This window comes from Drosophila teissieri, chromosome 3L, assembly GCF_016746235.2.
Source record: "Drosophila teissieri strain GT53w chromosome 3L, Prin_Dtei_1.1, whole genome shotgun sequence".
NCBI lineage: Eukaryota > Metazoa > Arthropoda > Insecta > Diptera > Drosophilidae > Drosophila > Drosophila teissieri.
In genome coordinates this window covers 13,265,419-13,288,033 of record NC_053031.1, presented here as the reverse complement: position 1 = coordinate 13,288,033, position 22,615 = coordinate 13,265,419, and the positions used below count along the sequence as shown (strand labels likewise).

The 22,615-nt window shown below is 43.1% G+C and overlaps 1 protein-coding gene across 1 annotated transcript; it reads right to left on the bottom strand.

The window, feature by feature from the left end:
* Positions 1-18,442: 18,442 nt before the first annotated feature.
* On the bottom strand, positions 18,443-22,219 carry LOC122616474 (leucine-rich repeat-containing protein 15). The gene is made up of 2 exons (XM_043791937.1): positions 21,765-22,219; positions 18,443-21,313 (listed from the first exon to the last, which is right to left on the bottom strand). Exon 2 carries the CDS (start codon positions 21,202-21,204, stop codon positions 18,982-18,984), a length of 2,223 nt encoding a protein of 740 aa, XP_043647872.1. The 5' UTR covers positions 21,205-21,313; positions 21,765-22,219; the 3' UTR covers positions 18,443-18,981.
* Positions 22,220-22,615: the final 396 nt, after the last annotated feature.

Genomic DNA, 22,615 nt, shown 5'->3' with positions numbered 1-22,615 from the left:
CGAAGTATGTAGTTATTTTGCTGCACGCAAGTCGTATTCAACGTGACGCGACGCATGGTGCACGCAACCCGAAATTAGGCGCAGGACAAACATGTGTGTGCAGCAGTGCTGTCGATCTAGCGGAGTTTTTAGTAAATTCAGCTATTTTGTAATTACTACCATAATTATTTGCATCCACTTTCATACTCAAAATTCGTGTTCATTTTCAATATATAGTATGAAAATTTAAGAATGCTAGTTCCTCAGAAATAGAAACATAAAGCATAAAATGTATTGGTGGTGTTACTTGTTAAGTGCTGTTTTTAGATCCTATAAACTAGCTCCTTCTAATAATGCACATGACCATACTTCTCATCACTGATTAGCCTGCTGCAAAAGCTGATAAGGTTGAGTGGGAAAAGCGGGAATTTCGCAAAAGAAGGCCGAAACCAAGCGGCAAGCCAGAAGGCGTAAACACTGCACGCTGCACGCCGCGTTCCACCTGATCGACTTTTCTAGGCACACAGGGATGGCGGCCAAGGGATGATGGTTAATGAAAGGGAGAAAGTGGAAGCGGGAAGGAAATCGGGGTTATGGGATGGGTAAACCGGAATGGAGGAACACGGGAACGGGCAGCTGTTGCCCCGGCGTCATTCTAATGCACAATGCACAGTGGGCATGAAATATTGTTGACAGGTGAAAACGCTACACACTCCATGTATCTGGATGCCTGTAGCGTGGGGCACGCGCGAGTTAACGACATCGGGACACGTCACAGACGCGGGCACAGGCGGTGGTTTGGGGCAGATAAGCCGAAAGAGATACGTTGTCCACATGGGGGACGTAGCGCCCGAACAGGGACCCTCGGGGCGGGCGGAGGTTACGTGCTGGTCGGCCATTTGGGCCGCTGTCTCCATGTCCCCCGGGGGTGTGGGGGCGGCCGGAAAACGGTAATAAGTGAAAGTGTGTGCCAAGTGAAAGGGTGGCCGGGTGGGGGGAAGGATAAGATTCGGGGGACTGCGACCATCAACAGCTATGCTGGTGTCAGCCAACCCCCGGGGCATTCTAATAAATACTTGATTAGTTGAATAATAAATCCAAATGCTGTGTCGCACTTCAAGGAAATGCTGAAAGTTCGAATTTCCAACGAATTCAATCATCTCCAATAGGACTTGATGCAAAAATAACTTTATGTAAAGCGAGAGTTTCGGAAGTTTTAATTTATAAAAGTTTATCATTCATAGACGAAATATACAAAATTATAATGTACACCATTTAATAATCCTTTGATATTTTTAGTAGATTTGTAAATTATATTCAAGACTTTTCAAGACTGTACCTTGTGGCATAGTTATATAGTGTTATATAGTTATGTATATGGTAGCGTTATAAAATTTAAAAGTGAAATCATACACTAACTTTTTCATATCCTAGAATGCGAATTTTTTTTTCTTATCGTGGTAGGAAACACGCTTATACCGGAAACGGCAATCTAAATGCATTTTATTTGAATGCATGAAAGCCGTTGACAATTAGGCTAACTTCTACACGACGCCTTCGGCGATAGGCAAATGTCCTGGCTTATCAATAACAGGTGAAACTCCGAATTTGCATGGGGCGCGAGCGTGCGGCACGCAGACTTTGCCCCATGTTCCCATATTCGAGTTCAGTTTGAATGCGAGTTCAGTTCCTGCGGGTCTGCAATAAATTCACTTTGCATTTTAATTTCAACTGGAAAACTGGAAAAAGTAAAGCGAAAAAGTGTGCAATTTATCCATAGAGAGCGCAAAGGAAGGAAAGAATGCAAAATGTTGTAATTTCTGCGGCTGCGGCGGCGGCTGCTGCGTTGCATCCCTGTGGCACACGTAGTCGCGTAGTCAAGTTTTGGCCTCTAATGTTGCTGAAAATTGAATTTCTTATTACAAAAATGCTCGCATTGCGTGCGGCGGCTGCTATTGTACAACAACGTAAAGAGCATTACGTGTTTACGTAAAGTTTCGGCGGCGCCCGTCGGCCAAATTGCTTTCCACATCACCCCTAGCTTTTTCCCAGGGCTTTTCCCTTCCCATCCGTTCCGTTCCGTTTGTTTATTTTATTATTTTTGTTTGCGCTCAAATTAAATGAAATGTTTATTCAAACGATGAAAATTGCTTTAAAAAATGTAAAATGGCGAGAAAGGAGAGGCAGGCAGACAGCCGAGAAATGGCCAAAATGATATGCCAAAAGGGCTGCCAAAATGTCGCCGCCAATGTCCTTTTGTGCTGCGCATCCTTAGCCCAAGAACTAGTTGGGCTTTGACAGACTTTTCTGACTTTTTGCTATCTTTGGTTTATCGCCCAACTGAATCATGTCAACCGCAAAAAGGGGCATCATCTTGGATTACCATAAAGACGTCCGCATCCTGCGTCTAGGCGCCATTCATTTTTCATACATGTACATACATACAAGCGAGCGGGTCCTGTTTCTTCCTGCAGGACTCGGGACCAGGATCCTGCATGTGTGCTGGCCCCAAGGCATTGTTCGATTCAAAACGCCAGGCAACAAGCCAGTTGGGAAATTTTATAAATGAGCTGCCAACCACTCCCCTTTTCCGCTGGGCCAGGAAACGAGCAAATCGCCTCGAGAGTCCTTGTGCCAAAAAAGGACCGCCGTCACAATGCCCCAAAAGTCTTGATGGTCAAAGCCAAAGTGCAATGTCCGTGATGACTTGCCAGCCCAGTCATCCCCATAACCCCAAGGCTTAACCCACTACTTCCGCTGCCCAAACCCGACCCCCTCAAATAGACGGAATCCGGTGCCGGGCGACAACTTTGACGCCAGGCCAAAAACTGAAGTGTAGGAGCTGAGTTCCGGTCGTGTTTATATTGAAGGATGTCTTCTCCGCTCACGTTCGCTTTTTGCCGAGCAGCAATCAATCATGCGGTTTAAATTAGGGTATTTACTTAAGTCGGTCAATCGATAGAGGCGAAAGTAAAATATTTTCCCAGTCTATCCTCGTCACTCTCTTTTTTTTTGGCCTTCGCACTCTGTCAAAGTGACCAACATCCTGAAACTTATGGGGCTGAGAATGTGGTTTTAAAGGATTTCACTACGGTCATCAACGATTGGCGATGCCCTTAAAAGCGAAAGAAAGGGGTCTTTGTGTTTAGACAAGCTATATGGCTTTATATATGTATTTACTAGAGGCTTACAAAAAGGGCTTATAGACTCTGGTTATAAATGGTTCTTAAAAATTGTGGCTTAGAAATGAAATATTTTAAGCGAAGTATAAATTGTGTCTTACCTCAAAAATGTTTTTTATTGTATAAAAAAATGTTGTTCATAACAACGCTTATGTGGGAAACAAAACTGAAGTGTCACTCTACCAAATCTTAAATTACAATCTGCCGATAAAAGGTTGGTCAATGTCAACTTCTGGTGAGTAGAGCAAAAGTTTCGTTCCACATCTATTTGCCTTTGGAGAAGTTTATGCGGGCTGAGTGTGTGGGAGCAGGTTAATGACATGCCAGGAACCTTTTGACTGCCAACACCCCATCGAGGACCCAGGACTCCTTGCCAGGAACCTCCCTGTGAAAACCCCACAGGGGCACACCCGTATTAATCACGAGCCTGTCACCTTGCGTAAATATGGCAAAATGAGTGGAAAATGAGCCAAAGATGCTACAGGATACATTTTTGGTAATGAACTTTGCAGTCAAAGTTTATTAGAATCAAGGCAAAGTTTTAACTTGCTTGTCGGAGGGCGCAGTTAATGAGTGGAGGGCCAAAGTAAATAAGTTCGCATTATGAGCTCCGGAAAAGTTACTCCGCCTCAAAGGCAATCAAGCACTTTTGGACTTTGATAAATCATAGTTGACCTGTATCAAGCTGTACCGCAATCGATGATTTATGGAAATTGCCCAAACCTTTTCCATCCCTTTATGTTTGTAAGCCGCTTAGCAATTTGTCAAATAATTGTGTTTGCTGAATATATCTTATCAATACATTGATTTTCACGCCTATAAAGTGCCCGGACCACCAGACAAACAAATTACGTCCAATGATTTCGTACTCAATAGTGCAAACCCATCCCGATCCTGATCCCGATCCAGTCCTCCGGCGATTCCCCGTAGTCAAATAACATTAAGGTGTGCCATTCGCTCAGTATCTGTGTAAATTATGAAAATTACCACAAAACGCTGCAGTGTTCCATTCAATCGCATCGCATCGCATGCGGTTTACGGGCATTTTAAGCCACACATTCGCACACAGGTGTTGTTTGTCCTGCCAAGGGAATTTACATTGATCTCTGAAGGAGTCGTCGTGTGGGCTGTGCGTGCATTTAATGCTGTGTTAAATTGAAAATTTGCATAAAATATTTGCTGTTTATTTATTGGCCCAGGTATACATGTACACTCGCCCTCTCCTATTTGTCTGTGCATCGACTCGGCCAACTAAATAGTTGATGCGATTTGTGTGCAATTTTATGGTCAACTTAGCCAGGAACTTTGCTCTTTCCTTTCCTTTCCGGGATGCTGGGGTTCCGGGGTCGCCGGTGCTAAGTTTGTATGACCATAAACTTGGTTACAACTAAATCGATTTCGGTTTTCAATTTATTATTATGTGTGCCTTGGTATGTAAGCAGACTTAACTTGGCTTGTTGCGTTTGTTGCCATTTGTCTATCGATGAGTTGCAAATAAATGGAATTCAACAAATCATTCCATTCAATATATCGAGTTGTGGTGGAATCTCTAGAATTTTAATACAAATGTATTAATTACAAATTCTTTTTATTCTTTTTTTATTGATCTTTAAACAAGTCAAATAAGACGATGAAAGTATTTAATTCATTTTCTATCTTTCTCAGTTCCCAGCATTTACCATTTTCTTTTTCTTTTATCTTGGGAGTGCTCAAACTCCCGGAAACTTTTCAAGGGGTTTTTCCGGAGAGTTTTCCTGATTTCAATGTGGGCTTTTGGCAGCCTCATTTTCTGGATGAAGCAAAAGTTCTTCATGCCGCGTCTTGGCATATGTAAATAAGTGCCGAACAAAAATTGCCACGAATCAACTTTTTTTGTGCTGCCACCGTATGTGCGCTGGGGTTAGTGATAAAAAATTGAGGGGGCGGGAAATGTGGGGGGGCATTTGCCATTTTATAGTGTGTTTATTTAGCACTTGGAAAATATTACTTTTTGCGCCCAGCAATAATTTTAATTGCTTTGCCAGTGCCAGTGCCAGGAGTCGTCGGAATCTGGGGATTGGCCTCCAGGCCTCCATCTCCTCCAGCACTTCCCCTCTGATGCTGATGCATTCGCGAAAGTTAAGTGGCAAAAGTTTTCACACTAAAGTTGAAGTTGCCGCCCCCCAGTTGTTGTTGTTGCTGTTGTTGTTGCTGTTGTTTTCGGAGAGCAAACATCAACGCCCACGCGAAGTGAAACAGTAGCAAAAGCTGGATATTATTTGAGTTTTGGTCCCTTTTTTCCGAAAACCCCCACCACAGTCCAACCATCATCCGCCTTTCAACCGCTCCACTTTTTTTTGTGCTCGGGCACTTTGATTGTTTTGAGATTTCGCGGCAGCACATAAACTTGTGCTTGATGAGCGGAGGGGGGGATGGGGGAAGTTCCGATTTGTTTATCATTGAGGGGAACAAAGGTTGGGGAAAAAAGTGCAAAGCCATCAGATTTAAATAAAATAAAAGTTTAAATTGAGATTGGCACCAGTGCTGGAAATTAGTTTCTAAAGCAAATAATTTAGCTCTAGTGCTAGGGTGAACTCTATTACTTGTTTACTTTATTAGTACAATTTGTGTGTAGTTAAAATGAATTACTAGAACCTATTTGAAGTAATATTATTATTGTGATTTTTTAAAGTTTTTTTTTACATGAACTCTGAATATTGCTGAACTAACGCTGAGCTTTCGAAAACAGTTTACATCGCTGTCAGTCTAGATTTATTTTCTTCTCGAGGTCACCTTTTGGCCAAGACACCTATTTCGCATTTTAAGGTATCAATTTCCTTCGAACCTGCAGTTTATGGCCTATCAATGGCCGTGCCAAGTTGTTTGGCACCAAGCAGGACAGCTAAATCAATTTCGGTTCCCTTCACTTTTGCGTTCGGCCAATTCCGATGGGAGAACCTTTTGGTAATTGCATTAAATATGCAAAAAAGCCGGGAAAAGCCGGAATAGGACGTGTCTAGGCAAAGGGCTTCGAAGTTCGAACCAATTAAATATTGTAGTTTATGTGTGTGGCGAGGAGCAGAAAACAACTCATGAGGAATCATGGGCCGCAAAAAAGGGCCTTCACTGTCTTAACTCAAACAGGCATTAAATTATCAAAACCGAAAGGGACCCCGGCGATATGGGATCATATGAGGTTGGGGGTTAGGGGTTGGGGATTGGGGCTTTGGAGTGATACCGCCGACACAGCATAAATATACCGGAAAATAGTGCGTGCCTTCGTTACAGATTTACAGCAAATAAAAATGGCCGTGCTGGAAGCTCGTTGCGTATACGCCGCGTGTGCTAGACGGCACTGATTGCCAAAGCTGAGCATAGGAAATCAATTCGAGCGTATAAATGTGGGTCACAAGGGGGATGGAGCTGTGGAGGCTGTGGCAGCGAGATTTTTACCCACTCTGCAAGTGAGTCAGCAAATTGCTGCCAAGCTGGAGGAAAAACTTGGACGTTTACGCATAATTTAAGTGAATTTACGCCTCTCAGAGACTTTAAGCTGTGCTGAAGCCGAGTTCACTCGACTCGATTCCCTTTGCAAGAAACGCATCGAAGCGTTGTTAGCCAAAAGTTGATTTTCCAAGCCATAAAAGACAATCGCTCGAAATCCAAAAGACGCTCATCATATACTCTCGCACTCTGGCACTCTTACACACATAAAGACATCTCGAACTGCAATCAAATTCTACACTTCAATGGACATTCAGACACTCCACCCCACGATGTGGATACTTTGTCACACTTTCCTCCTTTTAACTGCAATTTCTTTGGGGAACTTTTGTCAACTTTTAGGTGAAAGTGCGCCAGCAGACGGAAAAGCGAAGCCAAACAGAAATGGAAGATTTTCCAACCAAGCCGAAAACTTTGTTCTTATCGCCAATGCCTCGGAAAGGAGCTTTGGCATTAAGTAATGGATCCCTATTACGAAAATCGAGGGCAGGAATGTCGGGGGCGAAAAAAACTTTTATTTTTTCTGTGTTAACCAAGGCCTAGGGCACAATTGAGGATCAAGGAGTTTATGAAGTAAACATGGGAAGTTTAAATTGAAAGTTGGTAATTGCACAAGCCATTTTCAAGGGAATCTCTAATAAATAGTTGTTAATATCATACGCTAGGAATTTACTTCTAATCTTTAATCCTACAAATATTGAAAGCATTTAAATTATTTGGAGTTTTGCGAGTAACCATGAATATATAAAGCTAGTAGGGAAGTCAATGTAAGTTTGGGCCTCACTATTTTTTGCTTATTATCCGTTTGTTCAGCTTTTTGCATATATTTACTCACACTCGCCGGCCAGTTTGGTCCGAAAGCAAGTTCTTGGCTCATTAAAAGGCCAAGAAGCAATTGCAGTGCCAGCAATTGGGAACCACATGAGGACGGAATTCGAACAAAGTTCGTCCCTTTGCGTGTACCACCAGCAGCCAGACTGCCAATTTGGCCAGAAAAAATTGTGGCAGGAGGTTGGTTGGTTGGTTGGATTGCTGGCCGGTTGGATCTGGGCAATATTTCACTCCAGGAAGCGATCGATCCATGGCTCTCTCTCTGTGCCTGGCTGTTTCTGTGCCGGCTTATCACGCAAATCTGTCAGATAAAGTTTTCCTTTGCATACGTGCGCATAACTGGCACAAGCTGGCCGATCCGTCGATCGGTTGGTCAGAACCCAGAAACTGAAACGAAGCCCCCATTCCACGTCTGCTCCTCTCACTCGTGCAGAACGTGGATCGCAATTAAATGTTCGCTTTTTGGACAAGATGCAGTGCAGCGCCACGGCGATGTGGAACCTGCTACTTTCCAAAGGAACGAGAGGAACAATCGTGATCTTATCATTTCTTGCTTTGTTCATGTTCGATTTGTGAATTTGTGTTTTACTACCTCAAGTATCGCCGCCGTATCGACAGGATAGTACGATGAAACGATGCTGCATTTCGGGGCCAGCATTTTCATGACATTTCCTACTCGACCGCATTTGCAAACAGACCGCGTCCAGTCGCGATCTCCGACTCTGGCCGATGCTTTATTTTTCCATTTAAATAATTTATAAGTGAGGCCGAGGAACAAAATCTCTGTGCCTTTTGTCCCCCGATCGTGATAAGCTCTCCCCATATATACATTTATATTTTTTTTCATCCCTGCACCAGCATTGTCTTTGGCGACAGCGGCGAAAAAAAAGATCTACATAAAATGTAATTTAATTTAATTTATTGCAACCTGCTTAAGATTTATGGGCAAGTCAGCGCAAATATTGGCATTAATGTCAGCCAAAAATATTGCGAGCTTGGATGGGTCCACAAAAAGTGGAGCAGGTGAAGTGACATCCTTTGGTGGAAAAGTTTTATGGTGCAAGCCAGTGGATAGATATTAAAAATATCCTCAGTTATGACAGAATATAATAATTGTATATATGATTTTATTATAACCGCCAGTAATTGTTCATTCAAGCATTTTGCAAACCCACACGAACCACGTTTTCCCGTCAAAACTAACGAAGAAAACCCTAAACATTCACATTGCCGCCACACACAACTCAATCAAATTGAAAACTTTTCTGGAACACAGAAATGTACCCTCTCGACCCAGACGCCATAAACTCGTTATCAAACCAGGAAAATGTGGGGCGAAAAAAACGTTTAATTAAATGAAAAAATGTATATTTTTCACTCACGAGCAGATTCCCATTTGGTGTATAACTATCAGCGGAATGTTTTGCGAAACGTTTTTTAAATTGGTTTTGCAATTTCGGTGTCGCAGATACTCATACTTGAAGATACATGGCCGGCGATATGCAAAAGATACACACTACAAAGTGCCACAACGAATCGCAGTGGAGCAGTGTAGCAGTGAAGCAGTGAGGCAGCTACAGATACAGATACATAACGGTAGGTGGCCTGGTCATGTGGAGCAGTCAGTAGTTGGAGCTCCTGCTCCCTGCTCCTTGCTGCCAGCTCCTCGCCCATCAGGTCGTAGATGTTAATCGTTGCGGCACTTTGGAGTAAGTGGCATTTGCCAGCGTCCACGACAACGACGACGACAAGGTCCATGAGAGGAGTCTCTAGCACCAGCAGCAGGAGCTATTGGATGGAGGTTGCAGATTGGAGGAGGACCAAGGATGGCGATGGCGATGGCCAACTCTTGATATGCCCGGGTGTATGTGTCCCAGTCGCCTGCAAAAAGGGGGCGTGGTCCGTGTCAGTTTTCCCCTGGACTTGGCAATGTTCGTGGCAAATGTTTGCGGATTTGAATTTAAATTGAAATAGGATGTTGTATATTCAAATGAATTTTAACTTAAGGGTAAATGGAAACTGCCAGCCAGGGGGCGTGGCCCTGCCAGTAGCCGTGGCAGCAGGAGAAGGGCCAGTCAGATTAACATCATCAGTTTGGCATTGATTGGTCGTTGGATAGCGCAGGAAAACCCAGGAAAAGCGCCAACGGGCATCGGTTCACATGTAACCGCAAAAGAAAAAGAAATCGAAGGAAGGAAAATCCACTCCGCTTGACAGAATGGCAAATAACGAAGACTCTTTCCTGGAAAGTAACAGAAAGTAGTTCTAAAATATATTTAAAAATATAATAATAAATTGATTGCACGCATATATTCAAGATTATTGGTCTGCTACGAAATAAGTTCTTACTGTAAACACGAAATATGTATCATGTTTGAAAAGCTCTGTTTTTCTGATCTCAGCTTGATCTTTAGATCTTTTTTTTTTTTTATAAACGCTTAGTTTTGTGATACATATTTACTTAATGTCTTTCAGTTCCTAAACAACGACATTTAAATGTATAATATTCTATAAGCTTGGCTCATGTCGAAGCTAAGTCACAGGGACCTTAAAATTGAAAGAGTGCCACAAATGTGAGAAGACACCCAAAACGTTATAAATGTTTCGGGAGGCAATCAACCAACGGACCGGGCAAACTAGTCGAGGACATTGAAAAAAGTAAACCAAAAACCAGAGGAACTAATGGGTTTTGTAATAAGTTTCAGTTTTCATGTTTATATTAGCATTCTAATAGTGGAGGCTCGGGATGAGCACCAGGCAAGAGATAGATCTCGATTGGCAGTGCCACAATATTTGGTCTGGCCAATTTGCCTTCCATTTAAGTGAGCGGGTGGTGGTGGTTCACCAGGTGAAATGGAACAAACTCTGGATGTTATCTAGACGGAAAGTTCATGGGAACCGTTCTCGACACAAAGCGTGTTCTTTGACGCCCCCATAGATAAGAAGCCAAGCCCCGAGGCGAACTAACGAACAAACAAACCATAAACGATAATTAATAGAGAGATAATCTAAGCGCTTCATTGACAAATCGAAATGAATTATTTTCCCAAAGACTCCAAAGCGAGTGCAGCAATTTCCATGGAAAACCCATCCCCGATCCCTTCCCCGCTTCAGCATTTCTCTGCCGCTGACAGCAACATCGGGCCAACCGAGTCTTGTATACCATAAATCTTGTTCTGTGGAGAACTAGTCCAGCAGTGACATTCGCCTGCAAGGAGACTGGGTCTGGATTTGGATTTGGGTTTGGGTATGGGTATGGATTTGAGTTTAAGTTTTAGTTTGGGGCTGTGGTCGGGGGTTTCCAGAGACACGGCATCGTCTTCATTTCGGGGCCCGGCCTGGCACGACTTTTCTTTCACTCGCCGAGTTGGTCCGTGGAAATGCAGTCCAATCTACAGGTGGTTAATCACCAATTAAGCTCTACATCATACAAATTTGTAAGACCCAAAAGGGAGACGTGGACCTCAAGCTGACCCTGCTCCTCTGCTCTTCTGCTCCCTTTCCCCACCCAGATATTATGTCACACTATTTGTCAAACGGGTTTCCAATGCTCCAATGCTCCTCCAACTTCCAAAACACAAAACAACAAAATTCAAGCTCACGCCGAGCGGCAAAAATTGAATTGATTAATAAATGCGGTGAGGTGAACGGCGCTGGGAGTATCAAAACTCTTTTGGGCTTTTCGGAACTTTTTCGGGGCATAAATCTCAACTAATTTTGTGTAATTAGTTTGCATAATCTGTCACGCTGTTTCTTCTTTCAATTCTTTTACCTTTTCTCCCCCATTTATTTTTTTTTTTGGCAACATAATGGAGTTTCGATTGGGATTTTCTTGGCTTAAATAAATGTGATTCTATTGATTTCTAAATACTTCTTTAAAAATTGGTGGTCGGCTTTTGTCAAAGTCTTGTGGTTTCTTTGGGCTTTCGGTTCGTTGGAATTCTTCGCTGGGCAATTAATTTGTTGGTCATTTTGAACTTCAAAGTGTTAGGCAGTTTGAGAAGATAATTAAAGGGTCTTTGACTATTTTGAAGGTTTTAGGGTCTGGTTAAACGATGGCAGGTGTAGTTAATTTATCAGCTTTTTTTCGAGAAGGCAGCTAGAAAATAAGCGATAATATTATCAGGCTTCAGCTTATCAGCTGGTGGAATAACTTATCTTTTACCCCTGAAATGCAACAAGATACACACATACTTAATCCAGTACAATAAATTAAAACACACATCATTTTCTGACAATTTGTATGCGCATAAGAGCTGTATCAACATTCTCAAAAAACGTAGGGAGGAAATATGAATTTTTCTAACATTTTTGCGGTATACACTCATAGCGCAAAAACGAAACCGCTGGCTATTTAAAAATTCAATCAGCCACAGAGACAATCGACCAAAATTGTATCAACAATATTTTAATGATATTTGCCAAAGGCCAACTAGAGACACCGCGTGAAAGAGAGGAAAACTGCGGGAAAATCAAACAAATCGAGAGCAGGCCAAAAAGGGGGAAAATGTGCAAAAAGCAAGAGTTCATTCGACCCGCTCAAAACTCAATTTGCCAATATGCGTACAACGGTCAAACAAAATAGCAAATTTATAGAATTTGAAACGCCAAATCGGGTCTGAACAACCTTTGACCCTCCTCCCACGCCACGGCGAGATGAAAAATCAGAGGCAGTAAAAATTCAAACAGATACAGGGAAATTTAGAAAGAGTGGTGTGGAGTGGAGTGGAGTGAAAGAAGGATGGGCACTGCAATTTCATCTAAATTCAAATCGACCAAAAACGTTTAATAACAAATTTAAAAACTCATCACACTGCTGACTGTGCTGTGCTGTGCTGTTGGTGCATTGGCATTCAACAATGTTGCACTTTGATGTCAGTCGAGATAACACACACAAAACAATTCGCACGGCATTTTCGCAAATGCAGTCGTCAATCAACAGAGTGTGTGGAAAACAGTTGGGAAAACCAGGCAAGAGTTGGGTGTCCGCAAGCCAGACTGAATGCAGACCACTCATAATTGAATTTGGCCGGCGAGGAGTTGTGAATTTTCGGGGGTACTGCTCCAGGTCATCGCTCTATATGCCGTATTATTGAAATTCATTGTGATGCATTTGAAATTCGCTTCAAAAGTACCCGAAAGCTCCAAATGGAGCATCCCAGAATGCTCGAATGCCAACAAGTAAAAAACAGATACGCTACTAAAAGTTCCTAACCAATTAATTCATTTCATTTAAATGTTTCGGACATCTGTTAATTTCGTAGATATTCCAACCAAAAGTTTGCATTTAAATGCACAATTAATCCATGTATTAATAATATACAAGATAAATCACGTAAATAATCCATTTAATTATAATTATACAAGATAAATCACGTGAATCAAAATATTCCAAAAATTGTTTGCTTTATGCTTTAATAAATTCCATAAAAAATAATACGTGAATTAAACTAGAAAGTTTCATAAAAATAATAGGTTCATTAAACTAGAAAGCGTTTAGTACATTTTCCGTTTAAATCAATTTTTTGAAAAAACAATCGGAGGTCAACTACTTGTATCCATGGCCTTAGAAAATCCAACAACTCGCGCCAAATATCCGCTTAGTTGGCAGACCCGAGATAATGCCTCGATGAATACTGTTTAAAATTCATTTCAGCTTATCATCAACTTGGGCGGAGTGCAGAAAAACTTTGTTCACCAAATGGAATTCACGCTGGAAAATTGCGTTTTCAACGAAAATGAGTTTTAATTGCAACTTCTCCTAATGCTGCCAACACACGAAACGAGACGAGTTCTGCAGAGTGGGTGCTGAGTTTTAAATCGAGCGACTGGGTTGGGTTTTCGGGAATGAGAATGGGAATGAGTTTGGGTTTTATTCTGGCTCCGGGGATTCCGCTACAGACTGGCTCGTTGGTATTTCAGCACACGTATCCTCTTAAATGGCGGAATGTTATGTTCTTTATGATAATTCGTATGAGTAAGTGTAGCATTTGAGTTTTCAGTTTTGAGCTTACGCCGTTTTTTTCTGTACTGGCAAAACTCTGGGCTTGCTTGAAATCTGACTGCTGTCGTTGCAACTACGATTTGTTGATTGACCAGGGACCACAAATTGTGCGGTCTGAAATATGTATATTTAGCCTGTTTACCCAGGCGGAAAATGCTGGAAAACACGACGAAATTCCTAACTGGAAATGCATTTTGTGCAGCGGGGTCAAACATCGATTTCCTCGTCGCTTGTTTTGCGAATTTTCCGAAATTTAATCGAACTAGCATTCAATTTGGCAGTAACGAAGTATTAATTACTTCAAAATTTGGTTATTTTCTTTTATTTCTCGGCGGAAAAACCCCAAAAATTAACGCAGTTATTAATAGCCTATGGGTCTAGGCCAAATTAAGAAAAATGTGAGTTGGCACCAAAAAATAAAAGTGCGCATTAAACGCACTCTGCATGTCGCTGATAAAGGTTCGTTATAGCCTTGAAAAACAATCAACTGATGTTGCATTTTTTCGCTGTATTTTATACATTTATTTGTATCCCTTAAATGATGCACATGAATGCAATTTTTTGCCTTCTTCGCACGACATCCAATATTCTCGCCAAAAAACAGCGCGGAATATAAGAGCTCCGAAATTGCCAGTGCCCGAGGTCCGGTGCTCGAGTTTGCACTGGCTCGTATTTGTTTTCAATTAAAATAAATATTACCATAACCTATAAAATAATTGAAAAACAATTTAGCATTATTGCGTGCAGGCTGGTCCATTCGAAGCAGAGGTTCCCATTGCGATTTCCCATGAGTAGCGCATGATTCCTCGACGTGTCTGCTGCTGTTTTCCGATTTCTGTTTACTGTTTGTCAGTCGTTGAGGTTGCAACTTGCCACAGCAACCGGCTCTCGAAATGGTGGGAGGTTGCCCAGGACTCGTGGCAGATTTACACGCCTTTATTTACCGAGTAGGGCCAAGTCGAAGGGTATACACTTGATCAATGCCTTCAACACTCATCCAATACGCTTTCTTTCCTTTTTATACAAAATTTATTCACATTTTGTATACAAATTAATTTGACTATAATAATAAAGACACCAATTTAGAATAAACACTTAAAATATTCTTGCAAATAGACTTAAGATTAGGATGTCTAAGGGTATGAATCCTTTTATAGAATACTTTTTAAAGTTCCATTTTCTGATCAATAAAATATATAAAAATTTAAATAGAATACAACACAGTTTTTCCATATCTTCATTACATTTTCTCGACATAAATGCAGATAAAAGAAACATTTGCACACAAAATCTTACATGTGAAAAATATATTAATAACATCTTTGTACATGGACTTAAAATATTCATTATTATAAAGAGTACTCATGCAATCGGCTTTCCCATTGACCCCCTTTCTTTTTCCTTTCATTTTAATTTTAATTTAAAATATTTTTGCAAAAGTTGCGAACGCACTTGCCCACCCACACACACACACGAACACACACACATTCGCTGTTGGGAAATTTCGTTTACTTTGCGGGTCTTATATTTTGACATAATTATACACACACGCACACAACCGAGCACATTTATACATGTTTTTTAATTTTTATGCGTCGTTCTCACATGGGCGAAATGTGCGAAAAAAATAAAAAATAAAAAATCTGAAAATGAAAATCTTCTTAAGCTACAACAACAATTATAATAATTATTTAATTAAAAATGCTGTCGCTTGAGTTGGTGCTGCAGTGGCTGCTAGCCGCTTGATTTTTCCCTTTTACGCGATTTTTGTTGAACAGAAATTGCATTTACGAGTGCTCCGGCACTTGAGGGAAAATTAATCTATTTTAAGTGTGTGCAACACATCAGGAGCAACGAAGTTGGAATTGCCCCATAAATGGCGGTAGGTTAATGAGTTTTGGACTTTCAGCAACATATCTTAAATACACAAAATATATTATCTCTGCTTCGTCATAAATAAGTTAATGATGCTGTACAAAATCATTTATCATTATTAAATGCATTAAAGATAACTCTTGCAATCCGATATAGTCATCCGATCTGCGTGATCCTTGCAAACATTGTTGCAACCTTAAACCGTTTCCTCCTTTGTTATCATCTATCTACTCCCTGGAAGATATTTCCCAACTTGACCTCATTTTCAGCCCCATGTAGGGAAACACAATCGGAGAAAACAATTGCCCGAAATGCGGTAGCTTGTCAGATTGATTACCACTCGATTGTTGGGAAAGTCTTGCACAATTCCGAGGGGCCACGAATATCCACATCCACATCCACAGCGACTGCAATGATTGACCATAATGAGTTGAGTTTTTAGGTAGATCACGCCCGAGTTACACAGTCAGTACCTCTCTGGTTTGCAAATGGCATTCGTATGGGACGCAGCATAAAAATTCGCATTAAGCGCACACAAAAACGGTTGCAATTGTACCCAGTTTGTAGCCAGTGTGTTCTTGGACACCTTTGTATCTCTCGGTGCGGATGCCTGCTAATCTCTTATAACATTTCCATTAATACGCAGTTGGTAGTCCCTTCCCTGAGACCCATCCCTTCCCTTCGCTTTCCCTACGTTCCCTAACCGACTGCCTGCCAATGCCAAATGATGAGAAATTAATGCGAGTCGAGCAGGAGAACCAAGCCCTGAGCTCACAGCATGGGCCTAGCGTCACGGTATTCTTCACAGTCTTCTCCTCGCAGCGGGACAATTGGGCCTCGGTTATTGTTAAGAAATTTCACAGCACTCGGCATGGGTCCATTTGGTCCATTGGTTGGTCCATGGATCCATGGGTAGAGCTGTGCAGTTTCGGGCCCAGGGAAGAGCGCTTGGCTCAGTGTTATGGCCATTGTAAGGTGTAACAAAAAACCCAGAAGATGCACACAAATTTTTGTCAAATGAAAACTGTCTCTGGGCACTTTATGAGTTTCGTGTGGAGGGAGGCGCGGTTGAGTCCCTCTGTGGCTGGGTGTCTTCACGCCCCGGGCTTAAGTTTCACGTGTTACCTGCCTCGGGTTTGATGGCCGACCATGACTAAATGGGGTGATAAGTGAATCCGTAACCGACTAACTTAATGCGAAGATGAGGCATTAATCCGTAGAGAACTTGTACGTAGTTATTTCGATTCATTTCTTATTATTAGTGCCCTACTTTTTGAAAACTAGAATATTTCCATTTATTCTTTAAAGCAACCAACCGCCAAAGTTAACACTTTGTAATCATGGCAGTTGCGTTATGAAGCGGAAAAATGAAATTACCAGCTTCTATGAAAGCAGCCAGAAGAATGAATTTAAGTGTTAAATCTGGCCTTTCTTTATTTTCTTTCTCCCCACCCCTTGCTTTAAAACCAAACCAAAAATCATCGGTTTCGCCCCCAAGTTTGACCTCAGAAAGACATTCAAGACCACGTTAATTGAGCTTCGGAACGAAGACCAAAAGCCAACTAACAACAGATAGATAACAACATCTGATAAATGGCGGGCCGAATCGAAAACGAAATCTCAATCTCTCTGAACTCTAAACCCGGTCGGGGAGCTCTCGCTTTTGGAACAATTGTGAAATGCTTTAATTTCTGAAGTACCTTTAATGAGCATTTTCAACATGGTCATCATACAATCGGCCAGCCAGATGGGCCACAATGGTCTTTCATTTCATATACATGTGGACCAGTCCGGGCTTTTGGTTCGATAATTATTGCCTTCGGGTAGCTGGGGCTTCAATGTTCCGAGTCTTCACTCAGAATCCGTTTTGGGGGCTCACAATCTGTAAATGTATCGCGGTGTTGGAGTCCGTATCTTTGAGAGCCATATCGTCGTGTATCTGTATCTGTAGCTGTATCTGCGGCTGAGCCTGTGTTGAGGCGAATTAATGATTACATTCGCTGTTGCTTCGTGGCTTGATCCACTAACCCTTGCCAGCGGCCCCTTCGGTAGCTCTTTCACTCAACTGGGGGCCATGAAAGGAAATTGTAATGATCGAAATCAAAATGTTTTCGTTACTTCGCCTCCTAATGAAGCCTGAATAGTGCGAATGACTCTCAAGTCTCAGCTCTCTCTCGTTCTCGAGTCTCGAATCTGGAATCTCGAATCTCGAGTACACGCGCCTTTTAATCGAAATTTGATGATGGATACCCCGCCAGCCGCCGGAATCCAACGGCGAAATCAGTCAGAGGTTGAGTATCTGGTCTTTACTCTTTCTTCGCCGCCTTTATTGTTGGCCATTTGGGGGGCTTGGTTCTGGCCGCTATTTGCCTTTGTTATTTATTTATTGTTATTACCGTACATACATTTCTCGCTCGCTCGCTCGCTGGAAGTTCTGAAATGATTTCTATTTTCGTAATTGTCTAAATAGGTTTCGATTTGGCTTGAAATTGAGCAGAAAGACTAGAAAACCAACGAAAAATAGGGTTCTTGAGCGTTCCCAGGGGCAAACTTCGACGGTGAGTTGGCAACTTTCTGGTCCGCCAGGCGACAGCTGCATTGCAGGTGACAATGAAGGGGTGGCCGTACCTACATATATATCTATATATATTTGTACTTATGTATAGTAGTTACACATGTGTTTCCCTGCACATTCAATTGAAAAGTATACCTCCTACCCACTTGCCACGCTCTGCTTGAGTTGGGTCTGCAAAAGTTTCCGAGCTTGTTACTATTGAATAATAGTATATTAATTTTGCTGCAATTTTTATTCCCCCGAGCACGGCATGCAAGCCCTCAACTTACTTTTAATTGAATTGAAAGTCAAAAGTTTTGAGCTCGTGGAAAAAAAGTGAAAATGTCGAGACAAATTGACACAGAGGAAAAGTTGTCGGTGCACAGGGAAAATGTATAATTAAAGGCAAATTTCCACAGCATTTCCACAGTATGCCGGCTGAAAGGAAAATCTGCTAAATTAAGAGCCAGAATGAACACACACACACAGTTGTATTTTTGTTTTGAAATGAGTTTTGTTTTCATTGCGTATATTTTCTGTTTCTGTTTTCGTTTGATATTTTGTTTTTTGTCGCTTAAATTTGCATAAATTTCTTGTTCTAACTAATACATAAATAGTTGTTTGCATCTGATACGATTTTGCATTTAACAATAAATTAAATAAGTTAAAATTAAGCTTACGTTGACTCTCAGTGCTTTGTTGTCTTTATCTAAACTCGTATATCATTTACAATTCATCTTAGAGACTACGATTAACTTATGCTCGGAGGGGGACGAGGAAAACAGTAGTGTTGGCAAAGTGCTGATAGAATTGGAGATCCTTCAGTGTTCTATAGGTTCGAAAGAGTGCTTTAAAGTTAATTATGTACAAGGCAAGATTTTCTCTGACTTAATGCCTAGATTGTATTTCGATTACAGCTACTACAATGTTTTCCTTACGCCTAACTACACGCTAATTGTCTCTGGAGGGGAGGGAGTTGGTTTAGTGGGCTTTTTGGGGGTTTTGGCATCACAGTGTTGGGCAGCGGACTACTAAGCATAGATGCTCAGCTGCCTGCGTCGATAGGTCGAGGATCAGTGCGTGAACTGACGCAGTGTGTTGTTGTTCTGCTGCTGCTGCTGCTGCTTCTGGGAGGCGGACTTCTGCTGGAAGGATCTGCGTCCTGTGGTGGCACACAGTCCATTGCGCAGGGGCAAAGCTGGTGGCATCGGTGGCGGCGTGGGCGTCTTGCTGCGACCCAGTTGCTCCAAGGGCATCGAGTAGTGGGTGTTGCTGTAGATGTAGTTGTGGTCCAGGATCTCGCTGCCCATCTCCTGATCGTACATCTCACGCTGCTTGAAGTGCTCCTGGGTCAGTCGCAGTTGCGGCTGATTTGGTCCACCCAACGGGGCACCGTGCACCATGGGCACATCCGCGTACGAGTAGCAGGAGTCACCCACTGTGGCCGTGGCCGCGAGGAACTGCGGCTTGGTATAGTGGTTCAGCTGGGGATTCTGCTGATGCACATCCCGACCCATGGTGGCCGACTTCATGTGCAGCACAAACGAGGCACTGTCGTCGATGGCTCCCTGTGACACCAGGGCCTTGTTGTTATTTAGCTTCTTCTCGCTGACCATTGTGGCAGTGGGCACCACCAGCTGCTGGAACTTCTGCTGGGGATCGATGGCGCCCAGATCATTGACGGGCATCGGGCACATTCCGTAGTGATGGGTGGCTCCGGGATGATGAGGTGCGGTGTAGGTGTTGGGGAACGTGGAGTGGATGCCCAGGGAGCAGGGATGATGCTGATGGCGCGACATGTAGTCCTCGTCGCAGAAGGTCTTCTGGTATTCCCGCTCCTTGCGGCCCAGCGCCGAGTTGCCCCACAGACCGCCCTTGATGGTTTCGCGGATCTTATGACGGCAGCGGTACAGAACCAAAGCCAAGGCGGTGATCGTGGCCGCAGATCCCACCAGGAGAGCTCCAATCAAGGCCTGCTTGCGAGGATCGGCATGGGTGCATCCCATCATGGCGGGATTCAAATGGCGCAGGGACTCACCGCGCAGACGTTCGGGGAACTCACACAGCAGTTCGGAAACATCATCCTGACTGGCATTCTTGGCCACCAGCAGATTGTGCAGCCACATCACGCGGCAGTCGCAGGACAAGGGATTTTCGGAGAGGTCCAGAGTCTGAAGATCCTTCCACGGGAACAGACCTTCGGCCAAGGAGGTCAGCGCATTGGCCTTGAGCACCACATGCTTCAGTTGAGACAGTCCACTGAGGGCGCCCTCTTGAACCTCCAAGAGCATTTTGTTGGACGACAGATTCAGATACTCCAGGTTACCATTATCGCTGAAGGCTCCGGTCATCACACGCTTCAGTTTAAGAGCTCCATTCACCTCCAGGCGCTTAAGCTGCTTCAGGCCCATGAAGGCGCCTTCGCTGATCACCTCGAAGTCGTTTTGACCCAGGGACAGCTGCTCCAGACGAACCAGCTTGCTGAGACCCACGGAGGGAATGCGATCCAGACGATTATCGGAAAGATCGAGAATGCGCAACTCCTGCAGGCCCAGGAAGCTGTCGTGGGAGATGTTGCGTAGACTGGCACCCTTGAGCTCCAGGCGAGTGAGTCCTTTCAGGTCCTGGAAGGCACCAGCCTGAATGCTTTGCAGCGTGTTCATTCCAAGGAACAGCTCAGCCAGACTGGGCATGGCCTGGAAGATCACGGGATCGGGAACGGTGGTCAAGGCGTTATCATCCAGATAGAGGATGCGCAACTGGGAGAGTCCATCGAAGGCCTTGGGATCCAGATAGCCAATGCGATTCTCGCCCAGATTCAGCTCCTCGATCTTCAGGAGAGGAGTGAAGGTGCCCTGGTGGAGCTCCGAGATTTGGTTGCCACGCAGATTCAGGACCGTAACTGCCGACAAGCCAATGAAGGTCTTGTTGCTGATCTGACCAATCTTGTTGTGATTCAGATGCACCTCCTGAAGCTTCTTCTGGTACGCGAAGGTGCGCTGCGGAATGGTCATCAGGTGATTGGAGGACAGATCGAGGAAGGTCAGCTCCGCGTAGAACTGGATGGACGAGTCGATGGTCTTGATCTTGTTGCTCTTGATCACCAGTCGCTGGATGGAGGGATTCAGAGCGATGGGCAGCACGTCCAGCTGGCCCTCGCCGCATTGCACCACCAGGGTATTATCATCGCACTGACAACCGGGCGGGCAATTGGCCAAACCCGCCGCAGGCTCCACTCCAATGCTGGCCAAAATGCACCAGATGCCCACGAAGGCGATCATCATGTTTCGCTGCATCTTGGGGTCTCTGATTCTCTTTTGATTTCTGTCTTTCAGTTTGCTTCACTCTGTGCTGCTGTTTCAATTCTTTCAGAGTTGTTGTTGGGATTTTCAGTTTTCCATAGTGCTGCGGGTAGACAAACGAGGGAAAAATATTCAAAATTAGTTTCTGTCTTTTCTGTGAGTTCGGTTAATTAGCCTATTTTCGTGGAACTATTTCTATTGATTAAAATTTACAGAGTTCTTCTAGCAAGCGTTTTTATGTTTTCACAAGTATCTCATCTCAGCTATATTTTTAGATGTTTTATTTTTATTTCTTTCTGGAAATATATATTTAAAGTTGCTAATGCTTCGGTCCTAATAAATTCACATTTTGGAATTTGAAAACGGATTAAATATTTTAATTTAACTTTATATTCTACGAAACAAACTTTTTTATTTCAATTCAGATATAAATATATTTCCTATTGTGTCTGGCAGCCTAACTTTATTCCATAGAACTTTTCCTAATTTTCACAATTTTCCACCTTTTCAGCACTTTTATGCATTGCAAACTGTATGCCACAAGTGAAACTTACCTATTGTTTTTCTTTGATGATTGTTTGGCAACAATTTCTGGCTTTCAGCAGATCAAATCGTTGATGAACAGAACAAAAAATGCAAAATGCAGTGTTTCGGGTTTTGTTTGTATTCTGTGATGTGTTTTTGCGTTTTCACTGTTTCACTTTGGGCAAATATTTTGAATAGCCAATTTTCTGTTTTGTCACATTTGCTTAACTAAAACATGTGTGTGTTGTTCAAATTAAAATTTGCTTTGTTGTGTTGCTTGTTTCGTTTTTTTTGTTTTTTGTTTGCTGATTGTTTGTGAAACGTGCGCGATAATCCAATGGTTCGCTTTGACTGCACGCTTCAAGTTGTTGTTAGGCGTTCGACGGTTTTCCGTTTGGCTTTTTACGTATTTCGTGTTACCAACTCTGGTAAGAGAGAGGAACTACAGTCGCAACTGGGTCTATATAGCTGGCAGACAACCGCTCACGACGAGGCAACGAACTACACTGATTTTACGAAGTGCCTGCTGCACAAACGATACCTCGGCTGCCCCGTTTTGCCGGGGTGGTTGAGCGGTACAGAGCGCGTTCTGTAGCGGTAACAGAGCCGTTTGAGCGGTATAGATGGTGGTGGTGCCGCTCATGGCGGTGCTGGTGGTGGTGGCAGGCAGCTGCATCGGTTTTGGGTAAAAAGAGCGGCGTGGCTAAGGCGAGACGGCCTTGCGAAGACGTCCTCTCTCTCAGATAAGCCCGCCAGCAGGTAGTCGGAACTGGTTTTGAGAGTCGGATATAGATGTATCTCAATATCTCTGGTTCCCTCTTGCGATGCAGAACTCAGTGTCGCGAGTTTCACTCGAAATTTCCACTCATTTATCTGGCTA